Source organism: Rattus norvegicus, chromosome 15, assembly GCF_036323735.1.
Source record: "Rattus norvegicus strain BN/NHsdMcwi chromosome 15, GRCr8, whole genome shotgun sequence".
NCBI classification, from domain to species: Eukaryota; Metazoa; Chordata; class Mammalia; order Rodentia; family Muridae; genus Rattus; species Rattus norvegicus.
In genome coordinates, this window is record NC_086033.1 from 34,170,599 (window position 1) to 34,192,672 (window position 22,074).

At 43.6% G+C, this 22,074-nt stretch overlaps 1 protein-coding gene, 1 non-coding gene and 1 pseudogene across 2 annotated transcripts; 1 reads left to right on the top strand and 2 right to left on the bottom strand.

Moving 5' to 3' along the window:
• Nucleotides 1-1,490: 1,490 nt before the first annotated feature.
• On the bottom strand, nt 1,491-8,039 carry LOC134482068 (granzyme C-like; annotated as a pseudogene).
• On the top strand, nt 6,763-6,891 carry LOC120097241 (small nucleolar RNA SNORA17). Its single transcript, XR_005494469.1, has one exon. It is a non-coding gene; the product is annotated as a small nucleolar RNA SNORA17 (small nucleolar RNA).
• Nucleotides 8,040-13,700: 5,661 nt separating the features above from the next.
• On the bottom strand, nt 13,701-16,682 carry LOC134482224 (granzyme-like protein 1). Its single transcript, XM_063274928.1, has 5 exons — nt 16,487-16,682; nt 15,469-15,619; nt 14,963-15,098; nt 14,567-14,827; nt 13,701-13,959 (listed from the first exon to the last, which is right to left on the bottom strand). The coding sequence occupies exons 1-5, from the start codon at nt 16,539-16,541 to the stop codon at nt 13,816-13,818; spliced, it is 747 nt and encodes a 248-aa protein (XP_063130998.1). The 5' UTR covers nt 16,542-16,682; the 3' UTR covers nt 13,701-13,815.
• Between the last annotated feature and the right edge of the window lie 5,392 nt (nt 16,683-22,074).

Sequence of the window (22,074 nt, forward strand, 5' to 3'; positions counted from 1 at the left end):
CCTAACACCAGTGAGAATGGCTAAGATCAAAAACTCAGGTGACAGCAGATGCTGGAGAGGATGTGGAGAAAGAGGAACACTCCTCCATTGTTGGTGGGATTGCAGACTGGTACAACCATTCTGGAAATCAGTCTGGAGGTTCCTCAGAAAATTGGACATTGAACTGCCTGAGGATCCAGCTATACCTCTCTTGGGCATATACCCAAAAGATGCCTCAACATATAAAAGAGACACGTGCTCCACTATGTTCATTGCAGCCTTATTTATAATAGCCAGAAGCTGGAAAGAACCCAGATGCCCTTCAACAGAGGAATGGATACAGAAAATGTGGTACATCTACACAATGGAATATTACTCAGCTATCAAAAACAACGACTTTATGAAATTCGTAGGCAAATGGTTGGAACTGGAAAATATCATCCTGAGTGAGCTAACCCAATCACAGAAAGACATACATGGTATGCACTCATTGATAAGTGGCTATTAGCCCAAATGCTTGAATTACCCTAGATGCCTAGAACAAATGAAACTCAAGACGGGTGATCAAAATGTGAATGCTTCACTCCTTCTTTAAAAGGGGAACAAGAATACCCTTGGCAGGGAAGAGAGAGGCAAAGATTAAAACAGAGACTGAAGGAACACCCATTCAGAGCCTGCCCCACATGTGGCCCATACATATACAGCCACACCCAATTAGACAAGATGGATGAAGCAAAGAAGTGCAGACCGACAGGATGTAGATCGCTCCTGAGAGACACAGCCAGAATACAGCAAATACAGAGGCCAGCAGCAAACCACTGAACTGAGAATAGGACCCCCGTTGAAGGAATCAGAGAAAGAACTGGAAGAGCTTGAAGGGGCTCGAGACCCCATATGTACAACAATGCCAAGCAACCAGAGCTTCCAGGGACTAAGCCACTACCTAAAGACTATACATGGACTGACCCTGGACTCTGACCTCATAGGTAGCAATGAATATCCTAGTAAGAGCACCAGTGGAAGGGGAAGCCCTGGGTCCTGCTAAGACTGAACCCCCAGTGAACTAGACTATGCGGGGAGGGCGGCAATGGGTGGAGGGTTGGGAGGGGAACACCCATAAGGAAGGGGAGGGGGGAGGGGGATGTTTGCACGGATACCGGGAAAGGGAATAACACATGAAATGTATATAAGAAATACTCAAGTTAATAAAAAAATGTATATAAGAAATATTCAAGTTAATAAAAAAAAAGGAAAAAAAAAAAGAAAAATGTGCTGAGCATTGGACTTGCCTGGGCTTTGAGTAGATGTATGTATGGAGACGGGGCAAGTAGAATGCAAAAATGTGCTGTTGGCCACCCTAAAAGAGTTGTTCCCTGTGAATGGACATGAAACCAGTCTTTCCAGTCAGAAAAAGTGCTTTATTCAGTTGCTGCCATCTGTCCTAAAACAATCCTGGACTCAGCTATAGGGAAGATGATTAGACAGGAAATGATCCATGCTGCTTCTTGTATTTAGCTGTTTTTCATAGTTTTCTTTATCCAGGATAAAAAGCTTAAAACTCTCGTGAAGACCTGTGGAGCTGATCCATCAGTTTTCCCATAGGAGACGATGCCTGCAGCTGCTTTTTTACACACAAGAGGCCCTCCAGAATCTTCTTGTAAATGGAGGGGGCACACGGTGAGCTGTTGTTCATCCTCTCTCATGTTACAGCTCCTCCCAGAGAAGTACAGCTTTTAAGTTCCTCTTGTGGGAGGTCAAAGGGCAGGCCTGGGGCCCCTGGCCTTCTCACCTGTGACTGGACATGGTTAGGGCTGCAACTCTCTCCTGAGGCAAGCCCCTGCCCTTTTCCCAGATCTATGATCCACTCTCTGTGAAGGTGTGTGGGACTCTTGTCTCCAGGCCGTCAAGGACATAGACTCACAGCATGTAGGGGAAGCCCATAGACAAAATATGTGTCTGCTCAGAGACATCTGGCCATGGTTATGACACACTCAGGATTCCAACTTTCTAAAGCCTGAGCCTTCAGTCAAGTGTTGTTTTGTACACACATCCTTTTATACAATCTACCTTAAACAAAGCCTGCAAGTCAGCTCTGGGACCCTAGTTCATTACTGGTTCCTGCTGTTACCAGAGAGAAAGATAATAGCCAGTGAGTCTCTTTATGTTTGATTCTATAGGCCCCCAGATTCCTTTCCCATCCAACTGACCCCAGAGTTGAAGGCAATCCAACTTACCTCAAAGGAAGCTCCCTTGGTGTTTGAGTCTCCCACACATATCTCACTCGCTTTGATGTAAGAACTTTGGAACTGGGACTCACAAACCCGATCCTTCTGTACTGTCAGCTCAACCTCCCGCAGTGTGTTTGGGAATTCCCCCTGTGGGGTTATCTTTCCCCAACCAGCCATGTAGCACATATCCCCTGGCTACACATGGGCATTGTGCCTGGGCAGGTTGAGAGGCCTCACAGCGCTAGTCCTCTTGGCACTTCTCACCAGCTGATAGAGAAGAGACAGAAGAGAGCAGCTCAACCAAGAGGCTGGCGCTCTGGGTCACATTGAAACTCAGGGTGGAAGGAGGGAAGAAGTAAGATGAGATAAGGAGGGCAGGGAGAAGTCCTGCACCAAGCAGAGCACAGTGACCAGGGCTGGGATTAGGAGTGAGGGCTGAAGGATGTGTGGAGGTATGTGGGTGGGAGAATGGCAGGTCTCACCTTTAATAGCATGATGTCATTGGAACGTTTATCAGGATTATAGGCAGGGTGGGGAGTGTCGTTTGCCACAGGGATAGTCTGCTGTGTCTTCTCTTTAGCCTTGATGTTGTGGGTCCCCAGTGTGACTGTCATTGATCTGTGAATAGAGCAGAATGTGGAGGGGAGACAGAGAGTCAGAGCGGACACAGTCCAGGAACTGCGAAAGGCAAGAGAGGAAGGGTGGTATTCCAACTGCAGGGACCTGAGGACACAGGAGGGCCTCAGGGTTTGACCTCCTGCTCTCTGATTCTCAAGAACATAAGATTCCTGGGGGCTCCCTCTTGCATCTAGGCAATATTCTGAGATTTGCATCGACTTTTAATGTGAACTTTCAAACTCAACCACTGCTTTCGTTTACCAGTGTAATTAATCAACTCTTACTTTTACTCTTCCTGCTTGCTGTAATCTCTCACCCTTTTACTAACAAAGGAGGACAAAAAGATCAGGGTGGATATTCTATGTTGCTTTGAAAAACAAATGTTTCACTCTATGGCTTGATGGACATAGCTCTGATGTTAGTAAACTTTTAAGCCAGAGGAACTGAAGCTACAAGCGGTGATGAGCTATCAACATGGTGGTCTAAAAATGCGGCGTATACTGTTAAGACTTCTGAGCCCTGTGGGCAGTCCCTTGTGCTCAGTTCTTGAGACTAGTTGCTCACAACTGTATGTGCTGTGAAACGTGGTAGTATGCATACAGTGTAATGCTAGTGTGTGAGCATCTGTGCCAGAAAAAGACCCATAAAAGCCCCCAAAAAGTCATGAAGGGACGTGATAAAAATACTTTTAATTTGAATGAAGGATTATAGTTCTATGCATCCCATTTGACGGACCAAAAACGGACTTATGAAAATACATGACAATATTTCTGGACATCTTGAAATATGATTTTAAATTCTCATATTAAGTTTCAAAGCAAGGCTACATCACTGTTCACAAAACTCCATTCTGCTGGGTTGATATTTGTATATTTAATATGGTTCAATTTGAGCTCACCATAATTCCTTCTTCACTTGGAACATTCATGGCAAGTTGAATTTCACATTAAAGATGAAATGAGTAGTTAAATACACTGGAAAGTTAAAGTGGCAACTAAGTTTTCACTGTGAAGTCTGTCCCCGATTTTGTTTGTTTTGTGGTAAGTAACTTGATATTGCTGCCAGAGTGTCCTCGGCTTGGCCATCCTACTGAAATGAGAATGATGTCACCAGAGTCAGCCCAGTCACTCCTTAAGAGTTTTTGACATGGGAGATGATCTTATCCTGTGAACCTTATGAAATTCTTTAACAACTTTATACATGTTTTCAATGTATTTTGATTATTTGATTACCCACAATCACCGCCTCTCATGCCCCTCTTATCCCATCTAATTCCCACTCAGACCTTCTTCTCTCTTCATAAGCTTTTTTGATATTCTGTGCAAAGACCCTTCTGCCTACATCTCCAAACTCCAATGCCCCTTACACTTCACCAGTCTCAGAGGCCTCCCACCCATCATTCAATATCTTTTAACTAAATGGATTCTACATCCTACCTCTTCACCTACAATACTCCCATGGTCAGTCAAAAGCCTAAGTGAACCTTCCACTTATTCAAAGCCTCTGCTTCATCAGCACTGCCTGTGTCCCTATCCACCTTACATTATATTTTCCATGACCACTGGAAACCCTAATCACTTCTTAATCCTAGACCTTAAAGGTGCTTTCTCCCTTCAATATCCCTAGAAGTTCATACTTGATATAATTTTTTTGCCTTTACTTGGACAGATTCTCATAATTACCATGCCCAACAACCAGGATTGTCTTTTCCCCAGGATTCAGACACAGTCCCTCCTTTTCAGGCCAGGCAATCACTAAGGTACTGGTCTATTTCCCCCTTTTCCCTCCTGCCTACTACAGTATGTGGATGACCTCCTGCCTGCTTTAGTATGTGGATATTCTCCTGCCTGCTACAATATGTCAATAGCTTCCTCCTTTGTAGTCCTTCCCTCTCAGACAGCCAATACTGCCTCACTCATTGCTTTCCTGAGTTCCAGGGGTTCCAAAGCTAAACTCTCCTCTCCTACAGTCACCTATCTTGGAATTTCTCTCACTCCAACCCATAAACACTTCACTCAAAATCGCCTTGCCTATTTCTGCCCTCAACAAAATGTGAACAACTTTTCACGGGAGGGGGGGGTCAGTTTCCTCTGTTCAGGGGTCTCTGGATACTCACTTCTACATCCTCTATACTAAGTTGCTTCTGCATGAACATTTCTTGACAAGCAATTCCTTAAACAAACATACAAAATCTCTTTGCAACCCTGGCCCTCAGCCTCCAAATCTATGCAGAACTTTCCATCTTTACACTTCCAAAGAGCAATGCCTGTAAATCTTGGAACACTTTCTAGTACCGGCGTTTACCCCTGTAACTTACCTCTTCAGAATCTAAGAAACGTCATTCTAGGGTGGCATCCCTGCCTGAGGGCTCTTGCCACAAATCTCTGCTCATCTCTAAATCAAACAAACTAACTGGGATTCCCCCTCACAGTGTATTCCTCTCTCTCTCTCTCTCTCTCTCTCTCTCTCTCTCTCTCTCTCTCTCTCTCTAACTTACAAAGGTCTCTAAACCCTCCTCTCTTAGATTCTATCCCTCCACCTTCTCTTTTCAAAAACTCATTACCCTCATTTCTTTCCTGTCCTAATGCAATTCCTCCGTGTTTTCCCTTTACCACAACATTTCCCAGACCCTGTTCACTCCTATCCAGAGACTCCCAACGATCTCCTCCATCATCCCTCTCACATAAAGAGGCTCCTCTAGCAACTTCTTCTTATACTCTTTATACATATGCCCCTCTCTTCTCCCAAGAGGCCACAATGTTGCAGGATACACAGTGGTTCCAGATTATGCTATCATCAAGGAGGCCTCCTTCACCCCCACACACTATCAATTATTAATAGCCTTCACCAGAGTCTTCCAAATTGCCAAACGTACATTATTGATGGAGTATACAGACTCCATATATATTTGACTTAACACACTTGACCATCTGGAAGAAACAAGGACTTCAAACACAAAACACAAAAGTAATTGAGTGCAATTACTAACTCTTTATATACTCATCAAGGTCTTACTTTTGTTTTCTCAAATTGTCTGAGTTCATTGCAAGGCACATGAGGCACACCCCTCCATCATCAGTAAAGACAATAATCACACCAACACGACAGCCTGTCAAGCTGCCTTTTTATCCCTTACAATTCATCACACTTCTCTCTGGACCACCCTACTACATAACCAAGAAAACAACATATATAACCAACCGTCTTTTAGCACAGGACACAACCCTCTACTTAGATCAAATATTTCACTCTAATAATAAATCACTTTTCTCCTTTCCTCAAAACCATCTGACTCTCACCCCATTAGATAAGAACCTAACTCAAACCTGCAATGTATGTCAGCAAAATAATACCACCTCCACTATATGATGCCCTCATATTCCTACTCACCAAGTTATAAAAGCTTGAAGTTATAAAATCTAAAACAATGTTCTAAGGTATAAAATGCAAGGGTAAAGATCTGAGACTATAAAAGCTAACCCGCGAGAGCCTGTAAGATGGTCTAAGGTAGTGTTTTAAGTTCTAAGGATGTGGAAGCTTAAGTAAGTTGTGAGGGTTTATTTATGAATCTGAAATAAATAAAAAGGTGTTTAAGATTCCTTTCTCTCTGTCTATCCTATTGTTTGACTTTACTTTAACACAAAGATTTAAATCCACTGCTCTATCTACAATATATAGTTCAGTAAGATTACAAAAAATGGTACAATTTTATCTCTTTTTATAAATCTAAGAATTCTCATAAGTGGACTTAATCTACCTCCTACAGATCAAATGAACTCCAAATTGACTTCTGTCAATCAACAGCCTAAAATTTCCCCACCTATTTTTGAGCATGGGATCTCTCTCCCTTTTCGTGGTCTTCTCCCCCTAACTACCAGGACCATGGGAGTGGAAATTTCATATGTACACCAAAGATTTTTTTAAAAGGTTTCTGCTTGCTGCCCTTAGAGTCATTGTAGATGTGGCTGCTCTTTCACATGTACATCAGTAGGTGGCAGAGAGGAGAGAGACTATGTCCACACTCAGTGTTCTGACCTATGAATATCTAAATGATTAATGTAACATTCCCTACAGAAAGGAAGCCTAAGACCACCTCCAGTACAGCACCAAGGGTCCAGACAGAGAGTTAGCCTGACATGAACAACAGTCTGGCAACATGCAGGCCTAGAAGAGGGCAGATGACCCATGTGTGGCACCATAATGCATGAGCAGGGTACAGCACTCCTGAGACTACTCCTGGATGACACCAGGCACTCAGAGACCATGGGCACTACTAAGAAAAACAAGTATTAGTGGAGAAATGAAAGAAAAGAGAAACAGAAAGATGTGAGCACAATGAAGAAAAGCAGAACTGAAGACCCAAGGTAGTGAGAAACAGCCTGTTGTAGATACCTGGTGATGCCACCTGATGAGCACATAGCCTGTGCTGCCACTGGGGGGCACATCTGGGTCCATGGCCCTGCAGTAGCAGGGTTCTGTTACCATCAAAGGCCAGGTGGATGTCCTTGGTCTGGTCTGCTACCCAGGGATATTTCGTTGTCTGAAGACTGTGGAGAGCTGGTCCCACCCCTCACCTGGGCATGATGGGAGAACTGGCCCTAGAGGCATAAGAGCAGGAGAGCAGACCTCACCCTCCTGCTTCAGTACTCAGAGGAGCTGAGCTGCACACAATTACAGGAGTTGTGAGGGATCTGGCCCTGAGGATGCAGGTGTGGGAGATCTGGCTCTATCACTCGTTTTTCTGTGGTGACATGAATGAATGAAGGATACCTTTCTTCCCTCTCACCCCTCACCACTTGTGGCAGGTGCAAGAACCAGCTCTGGGGTCTTTAGGATAGGAGAGGTAGCCCTCCCTACCCCCTAACCTGCTAGAGAAACCTGGAAAGCAAGCCCTATACTTCAACTGAGCAGCACAGGAGAGCTAGTCCTGGATAAATGATTGCAGGAGAGCCAACTGCAGGACTTGAGTACAGACGAGCTGGCTCTGCCTTGTGGCTGCTGGACAGTGGTGCTGGTGAGGGAGAGACACCCTTTCCCCTCCCTTAGCCCTCCCATTTATGGCAGACCAAAGAGCTGGCCATATCCCTCATTGGCAGCACCCTGAGCAGACCCTGTACCTCACCTGGGCAGAAGGGTAAAGCTGCCCCCGATTGCAGGGTTTGCAAGTGAGCTGTCATGAAGGACATGAAAGCTGAGAGCCAGCAGGCTGACCATCTCAGATGCCTCTCAGGCCCAGATTCAGGGCTTTGAATTGACCTGTCACAACATCAGTGAACTGCCTGAGTACATGAAGAGGCTGTCCTACAATTCTAAAACTAAAGGATCTCCATGATGCAGGGCAGGAACAGAGTATCTGAGAGAAGTCCCAGTGAGATTCCTGTATTACTAGAGTAGCAGAAACCGGAGGATTCATACCAGACCAATGAGTCATTGCAATGAACGCTTACAAGTAAAGAGGTGTACAAAAGGGTACAGTGTAGGACACACTGCAGCACACTACAGAGTCCACTATGAGATATTTTTCTCTGTTGAGCAGCAGTGGTTGCAATGGTGGAGGTTGGGAATTAAGGGGAGGGGAAGGTGCATTGCCTGAGGCCAGCCCCAGGCTGGGTCCTCTCTGAAGCTGGGGGCTACAGTTGAATTGCTTTCTATAAGAACATATAACTATCTTGACTTTTAGTTACTCTGCAGCCAGAAGCTGCAGACTTCTGGATTTACTGACACTTGTTGCTAACAGTGGGTGGTTAGATAAAGGATTTATCAGTATTGTTCCCATCTAGGGCCAGGCAGCGAGAAGCCCTTCACTGGAATGGCTGGTAAACTCTGTGAACCAGAGAAAAAGGAAAGGAAAAGAATTAAGATGTGTTTTATAGTCAATATGAAGAGGACAGACACATATGCATTCATACATACATTTTCATTTACATTCTCACTTACACATTAACACATTCACATTTTTGTTGGGCCCAACCACCTGTCTCATTTGCTCCACAAATGTTCATGCGTGCTTATATATGCATGAGTACCTACACATGTATATATAGACAGACATATACATTTGGAGGGATGGATGGATGGATGGATGGATAAGGCAGAGCTACCGAAGTAAAACTACTTAACCAACAACTTTATTTCTTTTCCTTGGAGTTTTTATACAATCTTAGATAAAAAGATATTTAGAGGATTTCCTCAAAGATAAAATGTTACATAAATTGGGAGTTACAGCTAGATGTTGATATGAAGTTCAAAGCAGTGTTTCATTCTAATATACTCCTTATAAGTTCAAAGCAACAGTTTGTACATGGCGTTGACTTACAGTGCACATCTGTAGCTATATCCTTGGATCTAAATGTTTTCCTTGAACACAAATTTTCCCAAACTTATTTGTCTTTTTAGTGTAATTATGAAAGCTCATTGTATTTCTTATTATGCAGCCTTTACTTACTATTATGAGGAGAGGGCACATTTTAGTCTTGATTCTACTTTTTTATTACATCTTTCTATCAAAACAACTAAGACCAACTCTTAAAGATTTCTTCTTAAGCCCCTAACCTAGCAGAGACTTGACGTGCCAGACAATTCTCTGGGACCCCCATCTGCTCAGAGGAGACGATGAGGAAGTACTGGGGAGGATTCTAGGAGAGGGTTACCAGGAGGGGGCAGTGAGTAGGGAGTAAAGTGAATAAGTAAAAAATAAAATTAAACTTTAAATTTTTCTTCCTAAAATTGTTTGAATCAAATCAGAAGTTCTATAAAACCATTAACTCATCAAACAACATTAATTCATTAAAGTTCATCTTTATGTTGTTCTTTAAGAAATCTGCTAAAATGGTAGGCCACCTTCAGGAAGGCCACCTGCTAGCCTTAGCTTCTCCTAAATGGCTCCTGACAGTACAATGCATGACATGAAATTAACAAAGAACCAATAAAAAGGTTTTTATTATTTCCCCTAAATTCCTTAACTGTGCTTTCTTTTCCTAATCTATAGATCCCAACAGGTTTCAAATCAATTGTAAAATACCCCAGCAACTCAGAGTTCCCAAGGCTCCCTCAGAATCTGCATTCCAGACAATCCCAAAGCAACTAGACCAATATGGTCCCACAGAGATTGGCATCAAATCACACAGCATACACTCCCTGGTCTTGATCACCATTCCAGCTCCCTGGGGTTGGTTCGTTGTCTTTATGTAGGTGAGGGCTGGCAAAGAATGGGGCAGGGCCTAGGATTGGAAAGTGAGAAGGTAGGGTGGGAACAGAGTTTGTAAGGGGAGAGAGAGGAGAAAAGAAGAAGAACCAAAATGAAGGCAGAAAAGGACGACCCAAATCCATGTGTCCGTAAGTGGCTACAGAGAGTTATGAATGTTTTTAACTTAAGAAATAGATTTTTATAGGACAATCAGTCTTATTTAGGTGGGTACTTCTTATCACTATCAATTGGCTATGAGTTTATTGTGCAGATGTTTTCTGGGGTTTGAATTTACTGATATAAATCTGATTGCTAAATTACAAGCATTTGAAGTTTTGACTTTAATGGGTTGGCTAGGAATTGATACTTTAGTCTTTAGGGGGTGGATGCTGGGAATATAAACAGAGCAGTGGCAGAGAGCTGCAAGAGGGTACCCACCCCTGGGACCCAAAGGTGTTTGCTGGAAGTGTGGGCATAGTCTGCAGCAGGGATCCAAGATAGGACAGCATCCACTGGGACCAGAGCACATCATAGAGCCACAGGGTGGGTGGGGGTGGGGGACCAACTACTGATGGGACCTCTAGAGTCCTGATTTTACAGGGTTGCTGGGACAAGAGAGTTCCAAGCTGGCAGAGAGACAGCCAGGAGAGGGCAGCTAGCAATGGGGGCAGAGAGACCGTCGAGGCCACAGAGTACCTGGGGGTAGTGGGGCATGGTGCCACACTCGAACCAGCCGCCACTGAGATGAATGTGCCCTGCAAATGCCATATGACTTGATAATGATGGTTAATGAGAGTTTGTGGGTTTTTTAATATTTACTGCAACACTTAGGTCCCTAACAATGACACCCCAATGTCAATAGAGAGCAAACAGAAACCAATAGCCTATTACCTGATGCCCAACATCCCAATAATAAAACGAAAGGGCAGAAGTGAGTGGCTCTCTAACAGGCCAAGCATACCAAACATGGTGCTGGAATGTATTGCCCACCCCCATCACTTCTCTCTTGCTAAACTGTTAGATTGCATTCCTAAAGCTAGCCCTCAATGTCTATTCCTTTATTTGGCCACTGACTCATTCCTGAGACTAAACACCAAGGTCTACCAATCAAAATTTGGTTGTTTAATTACACTAGCTAAGCAATCCCATCAGAAGCTACCTACTAACCCTAGCATGGACTTCCCTCAAAAACCACTTTTGTAGAAACACCTAGTGCTACCTTTGTCCAGTACAAAAGCATCTACCTCCCTGGCCCTAAACCTGCTTGTCCCTCCTGGGTAAGTCTCCTTTGTATTGAGAACTTAGTGTCTGGGTATGTTCTCCCGGTCCCCTACAACTCTATTCTCATGCTTTTGGTAACATTATTCCCAAACAGCTAGAGGTTGACTCATGTCCATCAGTGAATGGGAGTGTAGAGACAGTGGGGTTCATATGTAAGATATGCATTATCCAGAAATTAAACTTGAAAATTGTATTTATGTATGTGGAAATATTTGTACATGCTGTGTGTGTGTGTGTGTGTGTGTGTGTGTGTGTGTGTGTGTGTGTGTGTGTGTGTGTGTGTGTGTGTTGCCTTGGAGGTTGGAGTTAACATCGTTGTGAGACATCCTGTGGGTTCTGAGAATTGAACCAGACTCCTCTATTAGAGCAACACATGCTCTAAACTGTTCAGCCATCTCTTTAGCTCATTATCCAGACATTAAGATGATAAAATTCTATCCTTTACAATGATACAGTTCACACTGAGATACAATCCTAAGTCAAATAAGCCAGCATACTAGAAAAAATAATGCATGATCTCACTTGTGTTTAAAAATGTAAATCCCAAATCCTGTGGGGGAAAGAGCTGGACTCTCAGAAATGTGTACAATCTTGAGATCTCAGGGAAGAACAGTACTTCTGCTCAGATTCATGGCACAAGAAGAACACCCCTGGAGAACTCTAGACACAGGAACTGAGGAGCAGTCTGGGACAGGACTCTTCCGGTCTCTGCCTGCACCCACAGGTTAAAGCCAGTCAGTAATGCTTACACACCTGAGAGCAGAAGAAAGACTACCACATCTGCTCTGAGGGACCTGCCTGGAGCCCTCAGGACACAGGAATCAAGGAGCAGTCTGGAACAGGACCCTTCCAATTTCTGCCTGTGCCTGGAGCTGACCTGATCCCACAGCTCTCTGTACCCTCCTGTGGGAGAGAGAGCTGGGCTTTCAGAAGTACAGACAATCCTGAGATCTCAGGGGAGATCACCACTTCTGCTCACATTCCTGGCCCAACAGGAACCTGCCTGGAGACCTCTGGACACAGGAACTGAGGAGCAGTCTGGGAAAAGATTCATAGGCAAATGAATGGAACTGGAAAATATCATCCTGAGTGAGGTAACCCAATCACAGAAAAACACACATAGTATGCACTCATTGATAAGTGGATATTAGCCCAAATGCTCAAATTACCCTAGATGCACAGAACGCATGAAACACAAGAAGGATGACCAAAATGGGAATGCTTCACTCCTTCTTTAAAAGGGAAATAAGAATACCCTTGGGAGGGAATAGGGAGGCAAAGTTTAAAACAGAGGCAGAAGGAACACCCATTCGGAGCCTGCCCCACTTGTGGCCCATACATATACAGCCACCAAACTACATAAGATGGATGAAGCAAAGAAGTGCAGGCTGACAGGAACCGGATGTAGATCTCTCCTGGGATATACACCCAGAATATAGCAAATACATAGGCGAATGCCAGCAGCAAACTACTGAACTGAGATTGGGACCCCCATTGAAGGAATCAGAGAAAGGACTGAAAGAGCTTGAAGGAGCTCGAGACCCCATATGAACAACAATGCCAACCAAACAGAGCTTTCAGGGACTAAGCCACTCCCCAAAGACTGTACATGGACTGACCCTGGGCTCCAACCTCATAGGTAGCAATGAATAGCCTAGTAAGAGCACCAGTGGAAGGGGATGCCCTTGGTCCTGCCAAGACTGAACCCCCATTGAAGGTCATTGTTGCGGGGAGGATGGTAATGGGGGGAGGATGGGGAGGGGAACAACCATATAGAAGGGGAGGAGGGACTAGGGGTTTGATTATCAATCAAAATGTAAATAAGAAATACCCAAGTTAATAAAGATGGAGAAAAAAAGAAAAAAATAATGCCTTGTATGTTTCATAACTTTTATCAGAAAAATTTATGTACTCCCTTCAAAAATGAAAAGTATTTAAATTAGTGGACATGTTAATTAGTTTTCTTTAATCATTTTATATCCTTTACATAAAAGATCGCGTTGTACCTTGAAAATGAGCAATTAATATAAAACTTTAAAGGTTTCATTTGATAAGGAAAATCAGTTTATAAAACATAAAAGTCTTCTATTGGGGAAAAATAGCACAGAGAAGCAATAGGAATTCTATCTATTCACTTCTTCCTCTGTTCCAGAGAACACACCAGTGACTTGGGTCAAACTGTATGAAAATACTATAGGTAGCTGTTAATGATGACTTGCATTAAATAACATTCTAAGGACTTTGAGGGGAAGTAGTAAATGTTTGGGACAATCAAACTTTCTTCTTCTCTTGTACAGAGGGTGAACTAACAGATGTCAGCTGGGTTGTCACAGCCTTGTGGCAGAAGAAGTATTCCATTCATCTGCCAAGGACAGGGTTGATCACTGTGAATGGACATGAAACCAGTCTTTCCAGTCAGAAAAAAGTGCTTTATTCAGTTGCTGCCATCTGTCCTAGAGCAATCCTGGACTCAGCTATGGGGAAGGTGGTTAGTCTGGAAATGATCCACGTTGCTTCTTGTAGTTAGCTCTTTTTCATAGTTTCCTTTATCCAGGATAGGAAAGTTGAGACTTTGGTGAAGGCCTCTGGAGCTGAACCATTTTTAGATCCATAGGCGACGATGCCCGCGGCCACTTTTTTACACACAAGAGGCCCTCCAGAGTCCCCCTGTGAATTGAGGGGGCACAGGGTACTAAGATAGTATTCACTGTAGTCCCAACCTCCCTCTCATGCCAAGGCTCCTCGCAGAGAAGCATGACTTGTTTTCTCTGCTTGTAGGAGGTCAGAAGGCAGGCCTGGGGCCCCTGGCCTTCCCAGCTCTGACTGTGGATATGGTTAGAGCTGCACCTCCCTCCTGAGGTGACCTTCCTGGGTCTGTGATCCACTCTGTGAAGGTGTGTGGGACTCTTCTCCTCAGGCTGTTGTTTAAGGATATGGGGACAGTGAGTGGGCCTGATGGGAGCATGGAGGGGAAGCCCATCGACAAAGTGTGTGTTTGCTCAGAGGAAACACCTGGCACACACTCAGGGAGCCCAGTTCTCTAAAGCCTGGGCCTGGAGATAGGCGTTCTGTTGCAAACACCTCCTTTTATACAAACTACCTTCAGCAGAGCCTCTTAGTCAGCTCTGGGGCCCTACTTAGTTATTGGTTCCTGCTGTTACCAGAGAGAAAGAGCATAGCCAATGGGTAAAGGAGTCCCTTGCTGTTTGGGACTCTAGGTCTCTATTCCTTTTCCCCTCCCACTGAGCCCAGAGGGGACTGAAACCAAACTTACCCCAAAGGAAGCACGTTTGATCTTTGGGTCCCCCGCACATATCTGATTGGCTTTGTTGTAAGCTTTTTTAAAGTAAGTCTCACACTCCTGATCCTCCTGTACTGTTAGCTCAACCTCTTGCAGTTTGTCTGGGAATTTGCCCATTGGGCCCAGCTTTCCCCAACCAGCCACATTGCACACATCTCCTGGCTTCACTTTGAAGTTGCTTCTGGGCAGACTGAGCGTCTTCACAGCTCTAGTCCTCTTGGCCTTACTCTTCAGCTGTTGGGGAAGAAGCAAGAGTTCAGCTCATGGCCTGCTGAGCTGAGACACCCTGAAGGCCAGGATGGAAGGGGGTGAATTGAGAGGGATGGGAGCAGGAGAGACAGTCTGTGGAGGGATGGGGTAATGTCTCACCTTTAATAGCATGATGTCGTTGGAGTATTTCTTAGAATTATAGGCTGGGTGGGGAATGATTTTCACCACAGGGATGACTTGCTGCATCTTCTCCTGTTCTTTGATGTTGTGGGCCCCCAACGTGACAGTTATTTTGCTGCAAAGAGAGCAGAGTGGAGATAAGAGATGTGGACTCAGAGAGGAGGCAGGCCAGGAGGTGTGAAGGACAGGCAGCTCTGCAGGGTGGGGCTCCAGCTGCGGGGAGTTAATGGGTAATCTGAAGCACGAGTTGCTGCATTAGAGGTGCTCAGGGGCGAGTCATCCCTAAGAACACAAATTGCATAGTTCCGCTCATATTTCAATGTGAACCTTGGTTGAAATGTGTTTGATTCCTTATCGGTGACTGGTGTGAGACTGTTTCTCCCTCATGAGACTTGCTGGGCCCCCTCTCACCTCAAGCAGCTTAGGGTGAAGGCAGGGCCTCCATGGAATCTTCCCAAGAGGGCATGGGCTTTGCTGTTCCTTACCTCCCCAAACAGTGAGCAGCAGTCAGCACAAAGTCTTCTTGTATAAGGAAACCGCCACACATCGTACTCCCAGAATCCTCATCCATGATCTGAAGATAGGCCATGTAGGGTCGAGAGTGGGGCTTGGCTTCATGTCCCCCGATGATCTCCCCTGAAGGGAAAGCCAACCTTTTTGTGGGCAACTGCTAGTCCGTCCACCAGATGAGTTTTGCGTGGTGGCTCCAGACTTTCTAGGCATTTGGGAGCCAGGGAGGCCTGGCATTGAAAGGGACTTTGGAGGGCCAGGGTGCCCTCATGTTCTCCTTCTTAAAAAGGAGAGAAAGATAGGTCTTGGTCTATAAATCTTCTTCCACACAGTTAGAGGTAAGCATACTATTCTGGACAAGGAAGTCCTAAGGATTCAGATTGTCTATCTTCTGACTTCTGGTCCCAGAGAGATTCTAAGGCCTCCTCTCTCTCACTCCAAGCCCTGTGATTCCTGGAATACTGCTGCTTTCTAGGGACCAAGGCTTCAGTTCACACTTTGAGGCATCTTATTTCTTCAGGCCTCCTCACTCACTTTCATTTCTAGATGCAGGTGTTGGCATTCCAAAGAGCAGAGTGCCAAGTGGCTCATACTTGAACACTGGGGAACCACCAGAAACCTGGGAAGCACTGAGTTAGAGGAAGGGATCAAGTGGTTTGAGTCAAGCAAATTCACTTCTTCTGAAGACAGCAATTCCATTTACTAGGGGGTCACCAGTACCTTAGCTTCTTTGATGAGTTTGTGGTGAGGGGAAGGCCTGTATCATCACAGATGCAGAAGCCAGGTCTATTCTATGTGCTCCAGGAGAACATGGTTTCTGTTTTGCAGGATCCTATCCTTTACCAAGTATTTCTAGGGAAATCCACTTTCCAGATGATAAGGATATGGCTCAGGGAGGGGATATCAATCAGTGGCTCTTCCCGAGAAAGACCTTTACCCTCCTACTACCGGTGATAGTGGGGTTAGACCACTAAAGGGATGTGCTGCTCTCACCTGCCTCTGTCGTGGGGGCCAGAGAGATGGTCAGCAGGAGCAAGAGGACCTTCATCTTCCCTGGAAGGCCACCTAGGTCCCACCGTCGAGAGTGTTGTCCTTGCTCTCTTTTCAGCTCTAGAAGAGGAGGAAGGCAGAGTGAGCTCTGTGGCCTTGGAACCCCTCTCTGCTTTTATAATGCTTCATCACATGCTTTCTATGAAAACGTCTGCCCTACTGCTTATGCCTAATGACGTCTTCCGAGTGCCTGTGTGAGAACCATGAAGTAACCACAGCAGAACCCACAGCTAATGACTCAAAGAACCACCACTTACAGCCCATTGCAGGACCACAAAAGCATAGGGTGGGGTTCTAGCATGTGGTATTAGGGTCCCAAACACCCAAGTTCCCAGTGGTGGACCATCTGTTTTTGATGCAACCCTGCTGAGACCATCAGGACAGATGTGCCTTTGGGCTCATCTTTTATCCCCGGACCAAGCATGACCTTCTAGAGAGGATAATCAGGAGCATCAATTACCAGTGTACAGTTTTGGGAGAGCCATGGAAGAGTGTTGGACAAGGCAGGAAAAGACAGGACTACCAAGCACCTGTCAACCTATTTAGCATCACAGCTTCAAATGTTCCATGTGGCAAAGCCCTTTCTTATGAAAAGCCTGCATCTGACCCTTACTGACAAAGAAAAATAGAGATGGCTGCAGGATCTGAGAGGGGAATCACTGGCTGAATATTGAATCACCCAGTCATTCCTACTTCTTTGGGAAAGATGACATTGTCTGATGCAAACCTGTGAACTAAGGATGGGAAGAATCTGGTTCCCCAAAGGACAATCAAATCACTAAATTGCTGACATAGTGCAACATTTGAAAAGCCAGGGTGTTAAAACTCAACAATAGCTATTCAAGTTGTGTGTGTGTGTGTGTGTGTGTGTGTGTGTGTGTGTGTGTGTCTGTGTGTGTGTGTCTGTGTGTGTGTGTGTGCAGAGAGGTGAACCTTGGGGATCGTTCTCACATTCTGTCTGACTTGTTTTTCTTTTTAGGCATGGCCTCTCACTTAGCTTGTTGATTATGCTAAACTGGCTGGCCAGAGAATCTCAGGTATCTGCCTCTTTCTCTCAGAGCTTGGATTGTAAGTGTCAGCACACACAGCTTTATCACATAGGCTCTGGGAATGAACTTCAGGTCCTCTTATTTACATGGAAACCACTTTACAGACCCAGCTGCTTCCCCAACTTCCTCTTAGTGTCTAAAGAATTTTTCCCCAACTTCTTCTTAGTGTCTTGAGAATTCTATGTGGCTATTCTTACTTAATGTGCAGAGAAAGAAATATATTTATTTAGTATAAATGAATCCCTTTATATCCATATCAGTAGATATTCATTATTTATTCCAAGTCAGCCTGTAATAACAAAGAAACCAAATCAAAATATCACCTCATGATACAAAAGTGAATCATTTTATTCCAATGTTAAAGAAAGTAATTATTGGCTCATAAGATACCACAAAACATGTCTAGGAAGTCCATCCTTTCAGCTCACCTGTATCACAATCGACAATGGTTTAGAGTCATACAATGAACAGCGTCAATAATCTCATCTTTACCTGTGCATCAGGTCACAAAGTCTACAGAGCCACACCACCATTAAATTTAAAATGTATTCCCTTGGCTTTATTGGCAATCATTGCTAATGAACGAAATAAGTCTTGCAAAGACAAGTGTGCTTTAAGTTGATATTTCTTAAAAGAAAAACTAATATATCAGAATTTAGTGAAGAAAATCTTCCCTCATGCAATGAGTTTCCTAGCAGAAAAAAAAAGAATTTCTGGACACATCCTACGCTTTTGACTCAGGACTTGGAGGACTCAAGCTGGAACCATCTTTGAGCCTCTCTTTGAGGACTAACTCTCAAAATATCTAATGGTACTATGCCAAAGCAAAATGCAACTTGATATAAAACCACAACAATGACCAGCACAGCAACAAATACCCAAGAGTGTAATAGTGGCCCCTATGCACTGGAGGTAACCAAGAGCTTTCTGATTAGACTTATGGCCCACCAAGTAGGAGAGAATTCATGTGTGAGACTAGAAACCTTGTCAACTACCTGTGGCTATGAGATCATGGACCCAAGTACAAGAGAACCTGCAATTGACACTTTCCTAAAACAGTGATCACCAACTATGTTCTACCCCACTTCTGATCAAAGAAGGCTTGTTTGCAGCAGACAGAGACCATTACAGTCATCCACACACCTGTCAAAATGCAGAGAACAACAGACCGTGGAGAGCCCACCCCAGTGGATGTATCCACAGCACAATTCCTCTACACAAAGTTCCAGAAACATCACAGAAAAGGGAGCAGAAAGATTGTAAGGAGCAGAGGACTGGGATGTCTGCTTAGGACACAGCAGGGCTACTGCATTCATGAAGTCTAAACAGCACGGTTGCCTAACACAAGACATGCACAATGACAACAACAACTGACATTCCAGTGTGGGTGGGGTCTTGTGCCTAGATAAAGAATTACAGTGAATTAATGGCTAATAAGTGAGGGAGAATCAATCATCTATGGGAATAAACCTCCTGATAGGTTATCTAAAAGAAACACTAAGTAGACTCTCAGGATCTATTTACATAGGTGTGTGTGTGTGTGTGTGTGTGTGTGTGTGTGTGTGTGTGTGTGTGCTATAAGTAAAGAAGAAATCATAAATTTGAGAGGGAGTGAGGTGGATATGGGAGGAGTTGTAGGAGGGAGAGTGTGGGTCAGAAACTGTGTAAACACAGTACTTGAATATTTAATCATATTCTGCAATGTTGACTTATTGATCATGAGTTGCTTCAGTTTGTATTTATCTTGTATTTATTACTCCATTGACCTTAAGAAGTAACTTTGCTGGTCATAATAATCTTTGTTGACACTATTTACTCTTATGACTTGAAAAATACACATTCCATTCTTCCTTACCTTTTATTGATTCTGCTGAGAGGTCTGAATTATCATGATGGGTTTGTCTTTGTAAATGAGTTCCTGGTTTTCTCCTTCAGCTTTAGTGTCTTTTGTTTGTAGTTTTCACATTTAACTAATATGTGTTGGGGAGAGAGTATTCTCTGTTCATTTTTCCCTGGGTTTCTAAATGCATCCTGTGTTTAGATGTCCACTTCTTTACATGGATTTGGTAATTTTTCTTTTGTAATTTTATGGAATACGTCTTCTATGACTTTAAGGTTTTCTTTTAATCTCAGCTTGTTCTAGCCTATGGATTCTTAGGTTTTGTTTCTTGATCACATCATAGAATTTTTAACAAATTATGATAATGCCTCATTTTTTATTGTTTCTGAATATCACACGCATCAGGTTCATCTTCCAACTTATATATTTCGTCTTCCTGAGCTAGTCTATTGGTGATGCATTAACATCCTTAAAAAGAAGATTTATTTTATTTCTAATTACTTTCAAATGCAAGCATTGTGTGTATCCTTGTGTGTACGTGAGGCGGTGCCCGTGGAGGACAGGGCATTGGAGCCCCTTGATCTGGAGTTGCAAGCAGCTGAGAATTATATAATGTGAGTACTGGGAAATGGATTTAATACTCTATAAGAGAAGTAAGTATTCTTAACTGCTGAGCCACATCTCCTGCATGAGTCTCCCTGATTGTTTCCTCTGCCCCAATTTGCTGTTACATCTCATTAGCGAAGCTATCGTCTTGGTTATTGTCCTTTGCAGTGTTGAAACATCGATGTGTTTATGAATAGTTTCTACTTTTTCACATGCCCCTACTGATTCCCTTTAGTTCCTTCCCAAAGTTTCCCTCAGCAACAAATACTTTTTAAGAAACTAAAAACCTCTGTGAACTTTATAACATCTAAGATCCCTTAAAAGTATTTCATGTAAAGTGTCTCCTGGGTGACTAACAAGGTCATTTTTTTAATCCTTCTTCATTTCCTTTGTAACTTTGTGTTAAAAACTGGAGCTTTTGGATTTTGCCCATGAGTTCTTTTCTTAAAGGTGTCTGTTGTTACAGATGGCAAGCTGGAACTCACATCTTAACCTAGAACAATGAGCTTTTCCCATCACCTCTCTCACAGTCTCATGCTGTGCACAGTCTAACCACATCTTCTTAGGATGTGGCAAATAGTTTGGTCTGAGGCAGAAGAGATGAATGCTGCTGAATGACTTACAGGAAACATGGGTTTGTAACTGCAAAGCTTGTGGTTTTGCTTTATCATGTTGACTCGTGCATAATAATTCTTGTATCTTATCATTTATCATCCAATCTTCATGAGATGTCCTGGTTATAAGGAACTCTTGTATTTAGTTTCTCTGTTTCTGACCAAATAATTCACAAGAGAGCTATGAAATACACATGATCATAGTAGAGAAACTGAGCCAAGTATGCTCTATGAGAAACTATGTATTGCATAAACCTGTCTATGGGAACTGTGCATGCACAGCACAGTAGCATTGCTTTACCTTGACACTGGTAATGCTTGACAATTAGTGACAACATTGTTCTGACCACATTTTTGCTGTGAATCACTTATTAGAGCCTCTGATATGTCTAGAAACTCTACAGATTTTGAATGTTTTCCCATTTTAAGTTTATAAGTGTGGAAGGATGAGAATCGGTTGCTAGGCTGTGTCAATCTACCAAAGCACTGAATATTTCCTAAGGGGTTTAAGAAATCCTGCATTTAATTCACTTTGGTGTCATATACTAAAGATCTGACTCTATAGCTAAGAGTAGTATAACAGCTACACAAATTGCTCGATAAGTCTTGGGACAGTGAGGACAGGTCATGATGGTGTCAAATGTTAGTGCATGCCTTTAACTTAGTTCCTTTCTATACAGAAATGTCACCTCAGACCCAACCTAGTCTTCACAGAGGAGAGGAGGATGGGTGTTTTCATTTCCCCATTGAGGTTACAAGAATTAAGAAGGAGACAGAAAGCCCTCTACAAACATGATACTCAGCCTGGTGTCTGTCAGGTGTCTCTGAAAAGTGTTTTGCTGTCTCTCAATTCCCAGGCCATTTATATGAAGAGAAAGATGAAATGGAGCAGCACACTACATAGATATCTGAAACAATTTATGTGTGTGGGTGTGTGCACACACGTACACAGGCGTGTGTAAAGAGGAAAAACTGATGTCAGTATGTCTTCATTGACAGTGCTCTCCAGCCTTCTTGTGGAGAGCATTTCTTCACTGAACATAAAGCTTGCTGTTTTAGCCTGACTGGCTGGTCAATGAGGCCCTGGGATCTACCTGACTCTGCCTCCCAGGGTTAGGCTTAGAGATTTCTGAGGCAATTCAGACACCTGTAAAGTTTTAAAGATTATTTTCAAATTCAGAGTTTCACTGTCTGGTCTAGTGCTTGATCTGTGACTCAGGCTGCCCTTGAACTCATAGATATCTGCCAGTATCTGTGTCTAGAGTTCTGGGATTAAAGGAGTACACCACCACTCAGCTTTTACATGAGTAATGTGGATCCAAACTCATGTCTAACAAGCATATTAGTCACTGAGCCATCTCCCTAGCCCAGAATAATTTGAGGCTGATATTTGGTACCAGATTTCGTTTAAATCACATCTTA

Bases quoted from the DNA above. Each gene is read 5' to 3' on its own strand.
- LOC134482224 (XM_063274928.1), bottom strand. From the start codon at position 16,541: ATGAAGGTCCTCTTGCTCCTGCTGACCATCTCTCTGGCCCCCACGACA. The intron at 15,099-15,468 runs GTAAGGAACAGC...CTCTCTTTGCAG, and splicing joins GCTGCTCACTGTTTGGGGAG to CAAAATAACTGTCACGTTGG. The intron at 14,828-14,962 runs GTGAGACATTAC...CTTCCCCAACAG, and splicing joins ACGACATCATGCTATTAAAG to CTGAAGAGTAAGGCCAAGAG.